Here is a 14869-nt window from a genome sequence, read left to right on the forward strand (position 1 = left end):
GTGTGTGTGTGTTCACTGCTTGTCATTCACTAAGTTCTGCCCTTCAGTTATTGTGTGTGTGTGTGTGTGTGTGTTCACTGCTTGTCATTCACTAAGTTCTGCCCTTCAGTTACTGTGTGTGTGTGTGTGTGTGTGTGTTCACTGCTTGTCATTCACTAAGTTCTGCCCTTCAGTTACTGTGTGTGTGTGTTCACTGCTTGTCATTCACTAAGTTCTGCCCTTCAGTTACTGTGTGTGTGTGTGTGTGTGTGTGTGTGTTCACTGCTTGTCATTCACTAAGTTCTGTCCTTCAGTTATGTGTGTGTGTGTGTGTGTTCACTGCTTGTCATTCACTAAGTTCTGTCCTTCAGTTATTGTGTGTGTGTGTGTGTGTGTGTGTCTGTGTGTGTTCACTGCTTGTCATTCACTAAGTTCTGCCCTTCAGTTATTGTGTGTGTGTGTGTGTCTGTGTGTGTGTGTGTTCACTGCTTGTCATTCACTAAGTTCTCCCCTTCTGTTATTGTGTGTGTGTGTGTGTGTGTGTTCACTGCTTGTCATTCACTAAGTTCTGCCCTTCAGTTACTGTGTGTGTGTGTGTCTGTGTGTGTTCACTGCTTGTCATTCACTAAGTTCTGCCCTTCAGTTACTGTGTGTGTGTGTGTGTGTGTGTGTGTGTGTGTGTGTGTGTGTGTGTGTGTGTGTGTGTGTGTTCCCTGCTTGTCATTCACTAAGTTCTGCCCTTCAGTTACTGTGTGTGTGTGTGTGTGTGTGTTCACTGCTTGTCATTCACTAAGTTCTGCCCTTCAGGTACTGTGTGTGTGTGTGTGTGTGTGTGTGTGTGTGTGTGTCTGTGTTCACTGCTTGTCATTCACTAAGTTCTGCCCTTCAGTTATTGTGTGTGTGTGTGTGTGTGTGTGTGTGTGTGTGTGTGTGTGTGTGTGTGTGTGTGGTCACTGCTTGTCATTCACTAAGTTCTGCCCTTCAGTTACTGTGTGTGTGTGTTCACTGCTTGTCATTCACTAAGTTCTGCCTTCAGTTACTGTGTGTGTGTGTGTGTGTGTGTGTGTGTGTGTGTGTGTGTGTGTGTGTGTGTTCACTGCTTGTCATTCACTAAGTTCTGTCCTTCAGTTATTGTGTGTGTGTGTGTGTCTGTGTGTGTTCACTGCTTGTCATTCACTAAGTTCTGTCCTTCAGTTATTGTGTGTGTGTGTGTGTGTTCACTGCTTGTCATTCACTAAGTTCTGCCCTTCAGTTATTGTGTGTGTGTGTGTATGTGTGTTCACTGCTTGTCATTCACTAAGTTCTGCCCTTCAGTTATTGTGTGTGTGTGTGTGTGTTCACTGCTTGTCATTCACTAAGTTCTGCCCTTCAGTTACTGTGTGTGTGTGTGTGTGTTCACTGCTTGTCATTCACTAAGTTCTGCCCTTCAGTTACTGTGTGTGTGTGTGTGTGTGTGTTCACTGCTTGTCATTCACTAAGTTCTGCCCTTCAGTTACTGTGTGTGTGTGTGTGATGTGTGTGTGTGTGTTCACTGCTTGTCATTCACTAAGTTCTGCCCTTCAGTTACTGTGGTGTGTTGGGTGTGTGTGTTCACTGCTTGTCATTCACTAAGTTCTGCCCTTCAGCTACTGGGTGTGTGTGTGTGTGTGTGTGTTTACTGCTTGTCATTCACTAAGTTCTGCCCTTCAGTTACTGTGTGTGTGTGTGTGTGTGTGTGTGTTTCACTGCTTGTCATTCACTAAGTTCTGCCCTTCAGTTACTGTGGTGTGTGTGTGTGTGTGGTGTGTGTGTGTGTGTGTGTGTGTGTGTGTGTTCACTGCTTGTCATTCACTAAGTTCTGCCCTTCAGTGCTTGTCATTCACTAAGTTCTGCCCTTCAGTTACTGTGTGTGTGTGTGTTCACTGCTTGTCATTCACTAAGTTCTGCCCTTCAGTTACTGTGTGTGTGTGTGTGTGTGTGTGTGTGTGTTGTGTGTGTGTGTGTGTGTGTGTGTGTGTGTGTGTGGGTGTGTGTGTTCACTGCTTGTCATTCACTAAGTTCTGCCCTTCAGTTACTGTGGGTGTGTGTGTGTGTGTGTGTGTGTGTGTGTGTGTGTGTGTGTGTGTGTTCACTGCTTGTCATTCACTAAGTTCTGCCTGTGTGTGTTCACTGCTTGTCATTCACTAAGTTCTGCCCTTCAGTTACTGTGTGTGTGTGTGTGTGTGTGTGTGTGTGTGTGTGTGTGTGTGTGTGTGTGTGTGTGTGTGTGTGTGTGTGTGTGTGTGTTCACTGCTTGTCATCACTAAGTTCTGCCCTTCAGTTACTGTGTGTGTGTGTGTGTGTGTGTGTGTGTGTGTGTGTGTGTGTGTGTGTGTGTGTGTGTGTGTTCACTGCTTGTCATTCACTAAGTTCTGCCCTTCAGTTACTGTGTGTGTGTGTCTGTGTGTGTTCACTGCCTGTCATTCACTAAGTTCTGCCCTTCAGTTATTGTGTGTGTGTGTGTGTGTGTTCACTGCTTGTCATTCACTAAGTTCTGCCCTTCAGTTACTGTGTGTGTGTGTGTGTGTGTTCACTGCTTGTCATTCACTAAGTTCTGCCCTTCAGTTATTGTGTGTGTGTGTGTGTGTGTTCACTGCTTGTCATTCACTAAGTTCTGCCCTTCAGGTATTGTGTGTGTGTGTGTGTGTGTGTGTGTCTGTGTTCACTGCTTGTCATTCACTAAGTTCTGCCCTTCAGTTATTGTGTGTGCGTGTGTGTGTCTGTGTTCACTGCTTGTCATTCACTAAGTTCTGCCCTTCAGTTAGTGTGTGTGTGTGTGTGTGTGTGTGTGTGTGTGTGTGTGTGTGTGTGTGTGTTCACTGCTTGTCATTCACTAAGTTCTGCCCTTCAGTTACTGTGTGTGTGTGTGTGTGTGTGTGTGTGTGTGTGTGTGTGTGTGTGTGTGTGTGTGTGTGTGTGTGTGTGTTCACTGCTTGTCATTCACTAAGTTCTGCCCTTCAGTTACTGTGTGTGTGTGTTCACTGCTTGTCATTCACTAAGTTCTGCCCTTCAGTTACTGTGTGTGTGTGTGTGTGTGTGTGTGTGTTCACTGCTTGTCATTCACTAAGTTCTGTCCTTCAGTTATTGTGTGTGTGTGTGTGTCTGTGTGTGTTCACTGCTTGTCATTCACTAAGTTCTGCCCTTCAGTTACTGTGTGTGTGTGTTCACTGCTTGTCATTCACTAAGTTCTGCCCTTCAGGTACTGTGTGTGTGTGTGTGTGTGTGTGTGTGTGTGTGTGTGTGTGTGTGTGTGTGTGTGTGTGTGTTCACTGCTTGTCATTCACTAAGTTCTGTCCTTCAGTTATTGTGTGTGTGTGTGTGTCTGTGTGTGTTCACTGCTTGTCATTCACTAAGTTCTGTCCTTCAGTTATTGTGTGTGTGTGTGTCTGTGTGTTCACTGCTTGTCATTCACTAAGTTCTGCCCTTCAGTTATTGTGTGTGTGTGTGTGTGTGTGTGTTCACTGCTTGTCATTCACTAAGTTCTGCCCTTCAGTTACTGTGTGTGTGTGTGTGTTCACTGCTTGTCATTCACTAAGTTCTGCCCTTCAGTTACTGTGTGTGTGTGTGTGTGTGTGTGTGTGTTCACTGCTTGTCATTCACTAAGTTCTGCCCTTCAGTTACTGTGTGTGTGTGTGTGTGTGTGTGTGTGTGTTCACTGCTTGTCATTCACTAAGTTCTGCCCTTCAGTTACTGTGTGTGTGTGTGTGTGTGTGTGTGTGTGTGTGTGTGTGTGTGTGTGTGTGTGTTCACTGCTTGTCATTCACTAAGTTCTGCCCTTCAGTTACTGTGTGTGTGTGTGTGTGTGTGTGTGTGTGTGTGTGTGTGTGTGTGTGTTCACTGCTTGTCATTCACTAAGTTCTGCCCTTCAGTTACTGTGTGTGTGTGTCAGGTTCATAGGGGAGGAGTCAGTCGCTGCTGGTGAGGCATGTGTCCTGACGGACAGTCCCACCTGGATCATCGACCCCATTGATGGGACCACCAACTTTGTTCACAGGTTTAAAAAAAAAAAAAAAAAAAAAAAAGGCAAAATGACTTTATCTCAGTGGTTTGTAGGAAAAACCATGGTGAACACGTGTGTGTTCTGTTCCTCAGGTTTCCTTTTGTGGCTGTTTCCATCGGCTTTGCTGTCAACAAACAGGTTAGTCCACCTGAGTCCATCCAGCTTCTCACAGTCCACCTGAATCCACTTCGGTCTCCATGAGCAGCGTCAGTTTTCACAGGATGTTTGATGCCTTCTGCAGAACCAGACGAAACAGAAGAAGGGGAAATTGAAACCGAGGGCGTGAAGAAGCGTGCTGTCAGGAGATGAGTGTGCAGAGATCTAGCTGGGAGGATGGACAGGAAGAAGAGAAAATATGAGGTCTAACGAAGATCAGGATTCAGACGTGAGCTTGCAGAGACGGGTGTCTGTTTGAATACACAGGCTCACGAGCAGAGTGTAGTCTGGATGGAACAACTGGACCAAGACCCAAGAATTAAGGCAAAGATTAAAGGTCAGGTTTAAGATGGATGTGTGCTGAATGTCAGTCACACTCCCGTTCGTTCCCCCAGACAATGACCTCACACGTAACAGATAGTACAACCCCTGGCAAAAATGATGGAATCACCGGCCTCGGAGGATGTTCATTCAGTTGTTTAATTTTGTAGAAAAAAAGCAGATCACAGACATGACACAAAACTAAAGTCATTTCAAATGGCAACTTTCTGGCTTTAAGAAACACTATAAGAAATCAGGAAAAAAAAATTGTGGCAGTCAGTAACGGTTACTTTTTTAGACCAAGCAGAGTGAAAAAAATATGGAATCATGAAAAACAAAAGAACGCTCCAACACATCACTAGTATTTTGTTGCACCACCTCTGGCTTTTCTAACAGCTTGCAGTCTCTGAGGCATGGACTTAATGAGTGACAAACAGTACTCTTCATCAATCTGGCTCCAACTTTCTCTGATTGCTGTTGCCAGATCAGCTTTGCAGGTTGGAGCCTTGTCATGGACCATTTTCTTCAACTTCCACCAAAGATTTTCAATTGGATTAAGATCCGGTCTATTTGCAGGCCATGACATTGACCCTATGTGTCTTTTTGCAAGGAATGTTTTCACAGTTTTTGCTCTATGGCAAGATGCATTATCATCTTGAAAAATGATTTCATCATCCCCAAACATCCTTTCAATTGATGGGATAAGAAAAGTGTCCAAAATATCAACATAAACTTGTGCATTTATTGATGATGTAATGACAGCCATCTCCCCAGTGCCTTTACCTGACATGCAGCCCCATATCATCAGTGACTGTGGAAATTTACATGTTCTCTTCAGGCAGTCATCTTTATAAATCTCATTGGAATGGCACCAAACAAAAATCCAGCATCATCACCTTGCCCAATGCAGATTCGAGATTCATCACTGAATATGACTTTCATCCAGTCATCCACAGTCCACAATTGCTTTTCCTTAGCCCATTGTAACCTTGTTTTTTTCTGTTTAGGTGTTAATGATGCCTTTCGTTTAGCTTTTCTGTATGTAAATCCCATTTCCTTTAGGCAGTTTCTTACAGTTCATCACAGACGTTGACTCCAGTTTCCTCCCATTCGTTCCTCATTTGTTTTGTTGTGCATTTTCGATTTTTGAGACATATTGCTTTAAGTTTTCTGTCTTGACACTTTGATGTCTTCCTTGGTCTACCAGTATGTTTGCCTTTAACAACCTTCCCATGTTGTTTGTATTTGGTCCAGAGTTTAGACACAGCTGACTGTGAACAACCAACATCTTTTGCAACATTGCGTGATGATTTACCCTCTTTTAAAAAAAAGTAAGTCCCTTCGGCTGCTCCCTTGTTTGCACTCGGGGTTGCCACAGCACATCCAAGGTGGATCTGCATGTTGATTTGGCACAGGTTTTACGCCGGATGCCCTTCCTGACACAACTCCACATTACATGGAGAAATGTGGCAGGGGTGGGATTTGAACCCAGAACCTTCTGAACTGAAACCAAGCGCATTAACCACTTGGCTGATAATTCTCTCCTTTGTTTCAATTGACATCTCTCATGTTGGAGCCATGATTCATGTCAGTCCACTTGGTGCAACAGCTCTCCAAGGTGTGATCACTCCTTTTTCGATGCAGACTAACGAGCAGATCTGATATGTTTTAGGTGTTAGTTTTGGGGATGAAAATTTACAGGGTGATTCCATAATTATTTCCTCAGAATTGAGTGAGTCCATATTTTTTTCCTCTGCTTGGTCTAAAAAAGTAACCGTTACTGACTGCCACAATCTTTTTTTTCTTGATTTCTTATAGTGTTTCTTAAAGCCAGAAAGTTTCCATTTGAAATGACTTTAGTTTTGTGTCATGTCTGTGATCTGCTTTTTTTCTACAAAATTAAACAACTGAATGAACATCCTCCGAGGCCGGTGATTCCATCATTTTTGCCAGGGGTTGTATTATCAGGAGATGGCAGGTTAGTCGGTCTGTTCAGGTGAGACCTAGGTGAGTTCAGGGTTTTGTGGCGTGTGTGAAAGAGGGTACAGGAGATGGCTGGAGGTGGATAGATGGTGTAATCCTTTACTCCATCTATCCACCTCTGGAAGGAGAAGGAGGTGCAGGACCATCTGTGAAGCAAGTCCATCAGAACCATTCCGTCCCAGTCGACATGAGAAAAGAGGAAGGAATAATTAAAGAGATGTCATGACACCGGACTGAGGTTTAGGCAAAGTGTAGATGCTGAAGTCAGCATGACATTGGGTTGATGCCCTCATTATGTATGTATTCAGTCTGAGGGGTTCAAGTGGAAAGATTTTTTTTTTTTTTTTTTTTTGGACAGCTGGATTTGTTTCTTTGTCTCTGTTTGTACTATCTGTACACAGTAACGGACCCTGTTTCTGCTCCCCCTGCAGGTGGAATTTGGTGTGGTCTATAGTTGTTTAGAAGATAAAATGTTCACGGCCAGGCGAGGGCAAGGGGCGTTCTGTAACGGAGAGCCGCTGCAGGTGTCTCCTCAGGAAGGTCAGTAATGGATCCGATGGATAAGTAACTACAGAGCATCCAGAAAATCTTCACAGCACTTCACTGTTTCCGCATTTTGTTGTGTTACAGCCTTATTCCAAAATACAGCAAATTCATTCTTTTCCCCTCAATATTCTACTCACAACAAACCATAATGACAACATGAAATATATATATATATATTTTTTGCAAATATATTAAAAATAAAAACTATGAAGACGCATGTCCATAAGTATTCACAGCCTTTCCTCAATACTTTGTTGTTGCTCCTTTGGCAGCAATTTCAGCCTCAAGTCTTCTTGAATATGATGCCACAAGCTTGGTGCACCTATCTTTGGGCAGTTTGGTCCATTCCTCTTTGCAGCACCTCTCAACCTCCATCAGGTTGGATGGGGAGCGTCGGTGCACAGACATTTTCAGGTCTCTCCAGAGATGTTCAGTCAGATTCAGGTCTGGCCTCTGGCTGGACCACTCAAGGACATTCACAGAGTTGTCCTGAAGACACTCCTTTGATATCTTGACTGTGTGTTTAGGGTCATTGTCCTGCTGAAAGATGAACCGTCGCCCCAGTCTCAGAGCGCTCTGGAGCAGGTTTTCATCCAGGATGTCTCTGTACATTGCTGCATTCATCTTTCCCTCAATCCTGACTCGTCTCCCAGTTCCTGCTGCTGAAAAACATCCCCACAGCATGATGCTGCCATCACCATGCTTCACTGTAGGGATGGTGCCTGGGTTCCTCCAAACATGACGCCAAAGAGTTCAATCTTTGTCTCATCAGACCAGAGAATTTAGTTTCTCCTGGTCTGAGAGTCCTTCAGGTGTCTTTTGTCAAAGTCCAGGTGGGCTGCCATGTGCCTTTTACTAAGGAGTGGCTTCTGTCTGGCCACTCTACCATACAGGCCTGATTGGTGGATTGCTGCAGAGATGGTTGTCCTTCTGGAAGGTTCTCCTCTCTCCACAGAGGAATGCTGGAGCTCTGACAGAGTGACCATCAGGTTCTTGGTCACCTCCCTGACTAAGGTCCTTCTCCCCCGATCGTTCAGTTTAGACAGACAGCCAGCTCTAGGAAGAGTCCTGGTGGATGTGAACTTCTTCCATTTACAGATGGTGGAGGCCACTGTGCTCATTGGGACCTTCAAAGCAGCAGAAATGTTTCTGTACCCTTCCCCAGATCTGTGCCTCCAGACAATCCTGTCTGAGGTCTACAGACAATTCCTTTGACTTCATGCTTGGTTTGTGCTCTGACTGTCAACTGTGGGACCTTATATGTAGACAGGTGTGTGTCTTTACAAATCATGTCCTTTGGGCAGTGTGGATTATGTGGCCATATGTGAATAAACCCTCAGATTAGTTGGACAACACCCTAAAACTCCAGCGTTCAATCAATCAATTTTTTTTTATATAGCGCCAAATCACAACAAACAGTTGCCCCAAGGCGTTCAGAATGCAAGTCATGACAGAACAGTCATCAAGGATCAAAAATCTCCTCTGTTTGGCAGATTTCCACTTTTTTGCCAGTTGCCTGGGTCATGTTTGAGATCGGTAATCAGTAGGAAGTGTTCAGTGCTGAATTTAGTGTTTTTCACATCAGGCACCTTGTTGGGCAGCAAAAGGGCCCTCAGGGTTTTTGAGGCATCTGCGCACTCCCACTGATCTGTATATATTACTGGATCGCTCATTGGCACACACACTTCGTACAGTCCTCTGAAGCAAACTGGCGGCCATCTTGCCACTCCCAACTTATGCAGCCTGCTCATAGACAGCTTATTATAACGTCAACAGTTTCAAGTAATAACTCAGCTGATTCTCTCATTTACTTATTTTTTGTTCTTCAGATAATGTGAGATTGATCCCTCCTAATCTATGCCATGACCAGTACAAAATCAAGGACCAAGACGTTGCCCGGTATGGCGGATCCGGGACCCCACCCTGGAGCCAGGCCTGGGGTTGGGGCTCGCGCGCGAGTGCTTGGTTGTCGGGACTTAGCCCACGGGGCCCGTCCAGGTCCAGCCCGAAAGAGCGACATGGGCCCACCCTCCTGTGGGTTCACCACCTGCAGAGGGGGCCATGGGGGTCAGGTGCAGAGAGGATTGGGTGGCAGTCGAGGGCGGGTGGCCCGGGGCCTGGTCCGTGGCCACAACCTCTGGCTGTTGGGACGTGGAATGTCACCTCGCTGGGGGGGAAGGAGCCTGAGCTTGTGCGGGAGGTTGAGAGATACGGACTAAATATAGTCGGGCTCACCTCTACGCACAGCTTGGGCTCTGGTACCCAACTCCTGGAGGGGGGCTGGACGCTCCACTTTTCTGGCGTTGCCCACGGGGAGAGGCGGAGAGCTGGGGTAGCATTGCTTATTGCTTCCCAGCTCAGTCGCCATGTGTTGGAGTTCACTCCGCTGAACGAGAGGGTCACGTCCCTACGCCTTTGCGTCGGGGACAGGTCTCTCACTGTTGTCTCGGCCTACGGACTGAGCGGCAGTGCAGAGTACCCGACTTTCTTGGAGTCACTGGGAGGGGTACTAGATAGTGCTCCAACTGGGGACTCCATTGTTCTCCTGTGGGATTTCGATGCCCACCTGGGCGGCGACAATGACACGTGGAGGGGGTGATCGGGAAGCACGGCCTCCCCGATCTGAACCTGAGTGGTGTTCAGTTGTTGGACTTCTGTGCTAGTCAGTTTGTCCATCACGAACACCATGTTCGAGCACAAGGGTGTCCATAAGTGCACGTGGCAACAGGACACCCTTAGCCGCAGGTCGATGATCGACTTTGTAGTCGAATCATCTGACCTTCGGCCACGTATCTTGGACACTCGAGTGAAGAGAGGGGCAGAGCTGTCGACTGATCACCACCTGGTGGTGAGTTGGATCCGCTGGGAGGAGAGGAAACCGGTCAGACCTGGCAGGCCCAAACATATTGTGAGGCTCTGTTGAGAACGACTGGCAGAACCCTGTGTCAGCGAGGTCTTCAACTCCCACCTCTGGGAGAGCTTTTCCCAGATCCCGGGGGAGGTTGGAGACATGGAGTCCAAGTGAACCATGTTCTCCACCTCCATTGTCGCCGCTTGTAGCTGTGGTCACAAGATCTCTGGTGCCTGTCGCGGCGGCAATCCCCGAACCAGGTGGTGGATGCTGGAAGTAAGGGATGCCGTCAAGCTGAAGAAGGAGTCCTACTTGTTTTTGTTGGTAAGTGGGACCCCGGAGGCAGCTGACAGGTACCAGCAGGCCAAGCGTGCTGCAGCCCGTGCGGTCGCAGAGGCAAAAACCTGGCTCTGGGAGGAGTTTGGGGATGCCATAGAGGAGGACTATTGGTCAGCCGCGAAGAAATTCTGGCAAACCGTCCGACGCCTCAGGAGGTGGAAGCAGCTCTCCACCCGCACTGTCTACAGTGCGGATGGAGAGCTGTTGACCCTGACTGGGGATGTTGTCGGGCGGTGGAAGGAATACTTCGAGGATCTCCTCAATCCCATCATCACGTCTTCCGAAGAGGAAGCGGAGACTGGGGACTCAGAGGCGTACTCGTCCATCACCTGGGCCGGGGTCACCAAGGTGGTCGGAGAGCTCCTCGGTGGCAAGGCTCCTGGGGTGGATGAAATCCGTTATCAGTGCCTTGGGTCTCTGGATGTTGTGGGACTGTCTTGGTTGACACGCCTCTGCAACATCGCGTGGTGGTCGGGGACAGTGCCTCTGGATTGACAGACTGGAGTGGTGGTCCCTCTGTTTAAGAAGGGGGACCGGAGGGTGTGTTCCAACAGGGGGATCACATTCCTCAGCCTCCCTGGTAAGGTCTATTCCAGAGTACTGGAGAGGAGAATTCGACCGATAGTCGAACCTCGGATTCAGGAGGAGCAGTGTGGTTTTCGTCCTTGTCGCGGCACACTGGACCAGCTCTACGCCCTCCATCGGGTGCTCGAGGGTTCATGGGAGTTTGCCCAACCAGTCCATATGTGCTTTGTGGATCTGGAGAAGGCATTCGACCGTGTCCCTTGGGGCACCCTGTTGGGGGTGCTCCGGGAGTATGGGGTCCGGGGTCCTTTGCTAAGGGCTGTCCGGTCCCTGTACTAGGGATGGGTATCGAGAACCGGTTCCTTTCGGGTATCGTTAAGAAATGATTCGATCCACCGACATCAATAAGCTTTGTGCTTAACGATTCTGTTATCGGTCCTTCAGAGTGGCCGTTGTTTTGGCGGGTGTTTGTCAGGAAAATGATCATTTCTCTACATTGATTACAGACCCTGCAGCGGGTCCTTAATCAACTTTTCTGCAGCGCGTTTTTGCTTTGAACCTTGAACCAATCAAAGCGTGGTTCGCAGATTGAAGCAATGCTTCGGTCGATTGCTTCGTTTATTTCTTTCTTTCGCTTAATTTTCCCCCCACTAAAACCATAAAGAGCATACGTCTGTGAGTATTATTTACCTTTTCTATGTTAAACCGACCTGTTATGGTCTTCTGAAACAGTTGATAGATGTATTTTATAACTTAAAAACAGGAGCAATGCTAGCGCGTTAGCATGTCTATGGCATTTTCAATGTTAGCATTTAGCAATTTCAAAGTTAGCATTTAGCAATTGCGGCTGTCATCACGTTCAGGTGCATTTGTTTTCAAATTGTAATATTCCTTAAATTTATTTTTGCTTATATATTAATAATCTAATGATTATTATATACAATTTTAGAGAAAGAGGCAAAAAGAACCTGAATAGAAACACAACAGAAAGTATATAATAGCAACTAACATAAATAAATAAATACATACAGAAATAAGTGTTTCCTGTGAACACCTAGTGACTCTTCCACCTCCATTTCATCCCTGTCTTATTTAAGTTTAATGACAGTTTGTTTCGGTCAAACCATATTTTCAGTTTGTTAATTTCTTCAGTGATTTCCTCCAGAACTTTCTGCCAAACTAGAAAACTGCTGCATCCTAGTAAGAGCAGAATACTACTGGAATGAATTTGAATAAGGAAAGTTGTTTTTTTTTCTCACTAAATGGATGCTGCACTCACTGCAGTTTATTGTCTGGAATAGTCCCAGATTGCATTTCAGAGCTTCTAGAATTCAAGCATTTTTGTGCAGGTGGTGTTGGGGGGTAATTTTGGGTTTCAGCTTTTTTTGTTTTTCACCACTTTCATCCCTGAATATGAGTTGTGATTCACTTTTGTGCGGATTAAAGTTACTAACTGGGACTCCTGTCTTGTTGTGAGAAAGAAACGAGAATCATCCTCCGTTCTGTTCACACAGCTCCAAATGTTGCGCGGCTCTCTGACAAGTCAAGATAGAACAATAGAATTCAGTCGGAATTAATAACTTTAAAGCAAAACACAGTTTTGTTTATTTTTATTTATGTCCAGAGATCAAGGATATAGTGACCAATTTCATATTTATTTACTTTAAGACTCAAGGAACTACATAGAAAACCTGTAAAGCCTACTTTTAGTACAAACTTCACGAGGTATCGATAAGGGAATTGATAAGATATCGGCTCGATAAGCAGAATCGATAATGGCATCGATATCAATAAAACCTTATCAATACCCATCCCTACCCTGTACGACTGCAGCAGGAGCTTGGTTCACATTGCCGGTAGTAAGTCAAACCTGTTTCCAGTGCACGTTGGCCTCCGCCACGGCTGCCCTTTGTCAACGGTTCTGTTCATTACCTTTATGGACAGAATTTCTAGGTGCAGCCAGGGTGTAGAGGGCGTCCAGTGTGGGAACCACAGAATCTCATCTCTGCTGTTTGCGGACAATGTGGTTCTGTTGGCTTCATCAAATCAGGACCTTCAGCGTGCACTGGGGCGGTTTGCAGCCGAGTGTGAAGCGTCCGGGATGAAAATCAGCACCTCCAAATCCAAGCCATGGTTCTCGACCGGAAAAAGGTGCCTTGCCCTCTTCAGGTCGGTGTAGTGTCCTTGCCTCAAGGGGAGGAGTTTAAGTAGCTCGGGGTCTTGTTCACGAAAAGCGAGGCTTTTCCGGATGCTCCCTGGATTCCTCGCTGGAGAGGTGTTCCGGGCACGTCCCATCGGGAGGAGGCCCGGGAGAAGACCCAGGGCACGCTGGAGGGAATACGTCTCTTGGCTTGGGAACGCCTTGGGGTTCCCCCGGAGGAGCAGGGGGAGGTGTGTGTGGATCGGGAGGTCTGGGTGGCTTTGCTTGAGCTGCTGCCCCCGCGACCTGACTCCGGATAAAGCGGAAGAAAATGGATGGATGAATGGATGGATAATCTATGCCTGCCATGATTAGCTATTTGATTTATTTTCTTTCTTTTATTACTTTTACACTTTCTTCCCTTCTATTCTCACTTATTCATATCTCACTGGGACAAATACTCAATTCTTAAAATGATCATTCTTTAATCAAAGTTTATACAAGTTTTGTGGAATCATCAGCAAGAGTTTATATATATATATATATATATATATATATATATATATATATATATATATACACACACACAACCCCAATTCCAATGAAGTTGAGCATTCATCAATTTTCCCAGTCTTTTGTTGCCACTGTCCCAGCTTTTTTGAAACGTGTTGCAGGAATCCATTTCAAAATGAGCAAATATTTGCGCAAAAACAATAAAGTTTATCAGTTTGAACTTTAAATATCTTGTCTTTGTGGTGTATTCAGTTGAATATAGGTTAAAGAGGAGTTGAAAATCATTGTATTCTGTTTTTACATTTTCCGCAATGTCTTCAACTTCATGTGATATACGAGGTCTATTAGAAAAGTATCTGACCTTATTATTTTTTTCAAAAACCATATAGATTTGAATCACGTGTGATTGCGTCAGATAAGCTTGAACCCTCGTGCGTATGCGTGAGTTTTTCCACACCTGTCGGTTGCGTCATTCGCCTGTGAGCAGGATTTGAGTGTGATTGCGTCAGATAAGCTTGAACCCTCGTGCGTATGCGTGAGTTTTTCCACACCTGTCGGTTGCGTCATTCGCCTGTGAGCAGGATTTGAGTGAGGAGTGGTCCAGCCCCCTCGTCGTCGTTTCATTGCCAGGAAATGGCAGAATGATTTGGGCTTTTTTTCCATCAGAATTTTTTCAGAAACTGTTAGAGACTGGCAGCTGGAAACCATTAGAAAAATTTATGTGGCTTTCAGTGAAAATGTTACGGGCTTGGTAGAGAATAAGGATTCAAAGGATTCAAAAGAATTTTATTGTCATATGCACAAAGAAAATGTTCCCTGCACAATTAAATGTGTCTACTGCATTTAACGCATCCTAATTGCCAATTAGGAGCACAAGTCGCCATTAGGTGCCCGGGGACCAGCTCCAGATGTACATCCCTGCCTTGGTCAACAGTAGGGCTGAGCAAACCAAGACCGACCCATAACAAACGACACACACATAACACACAACACACATAGGCCGGCCCGGTACATAAACACATATAAAAAAGCACACACGAGGGAAGAAAGAGGAAAAAAACCCTCATAACCGCTGCGTTACACAGCAGCAGTGAGGAAAAAAAACCCCATCAGCACAGAAAAACAATAATCACACAGACAAACAAAGACGCAGGACGACAACCGAGATATGAAGGTCCAGTTTATCAGAACACTCCGGAGGCAGCCTATTAGGCGCCGTCAACGGCCTTGTCTGACAATCCTGGAAGGGGGATGGGCTCAGCCCTGAGCAGTCAGCTGTCCACAGTCAACGTCAGAGCTGGAGAAGCTGAGGGGAGGGGGATGACCAGGGAGCGAGGCTTAAGTGTTGATCTTCTTGAGGAGGTTTTTTATCACAGCGGCCTTGAAGTGCAGCTGTGTTTGGGGAAGCCAAATGAATATCCAGATTAGCAGTCGCCTGAAAGATTCCACAGTTCTGAGAACAGAGTGGTTCTCAATACATCTGAATGTAGGATGTGGT

General features: G+C 45.9%; 1 protein-coding gene across 1 annotated transcript in view; it reads left to right on the plus strand.

Annotated features, from left to right (window-relative positions):
• impa1 (inositol monophosphatase 1) overlaps positions 1–14869 on the plus strand; it is an 87295-nt gene that overhangs the window by 32051 nt on the left and 40375 nt on the right. Inside the window, exons 4-6 of the mRNA XM_034183570.1 lie at positions 3887–3991; positions 4090–4135; positions 6889–6997. Coding sequence (XP_034039461.1) covers positions 3887–3991; positions 4090–4135; positions 6889–6997 — 260 coding nt within the window. The remainder of the gene's footprint in view (positions 1–3886; positions 3992–4089; positions 4136–6888; positions 6998–14869) is intronic.

The sequence above is a fragment of the Thalassophryne amazonica genome, chromosome 12, assembly GCF_902500255.1.
Source record: "Thalassophryne amazonica chromosome 12, fThaAma1.1, whole genome shotgun sequence".
In the NCBI taxonomy this organism is placed as follows: Eukaryota; Metazoa; Chordata; class Actinopteri; order Batrachoidiformes; family Batrachoididae; genus Thalassophryne; species Thalassophryne amazonica.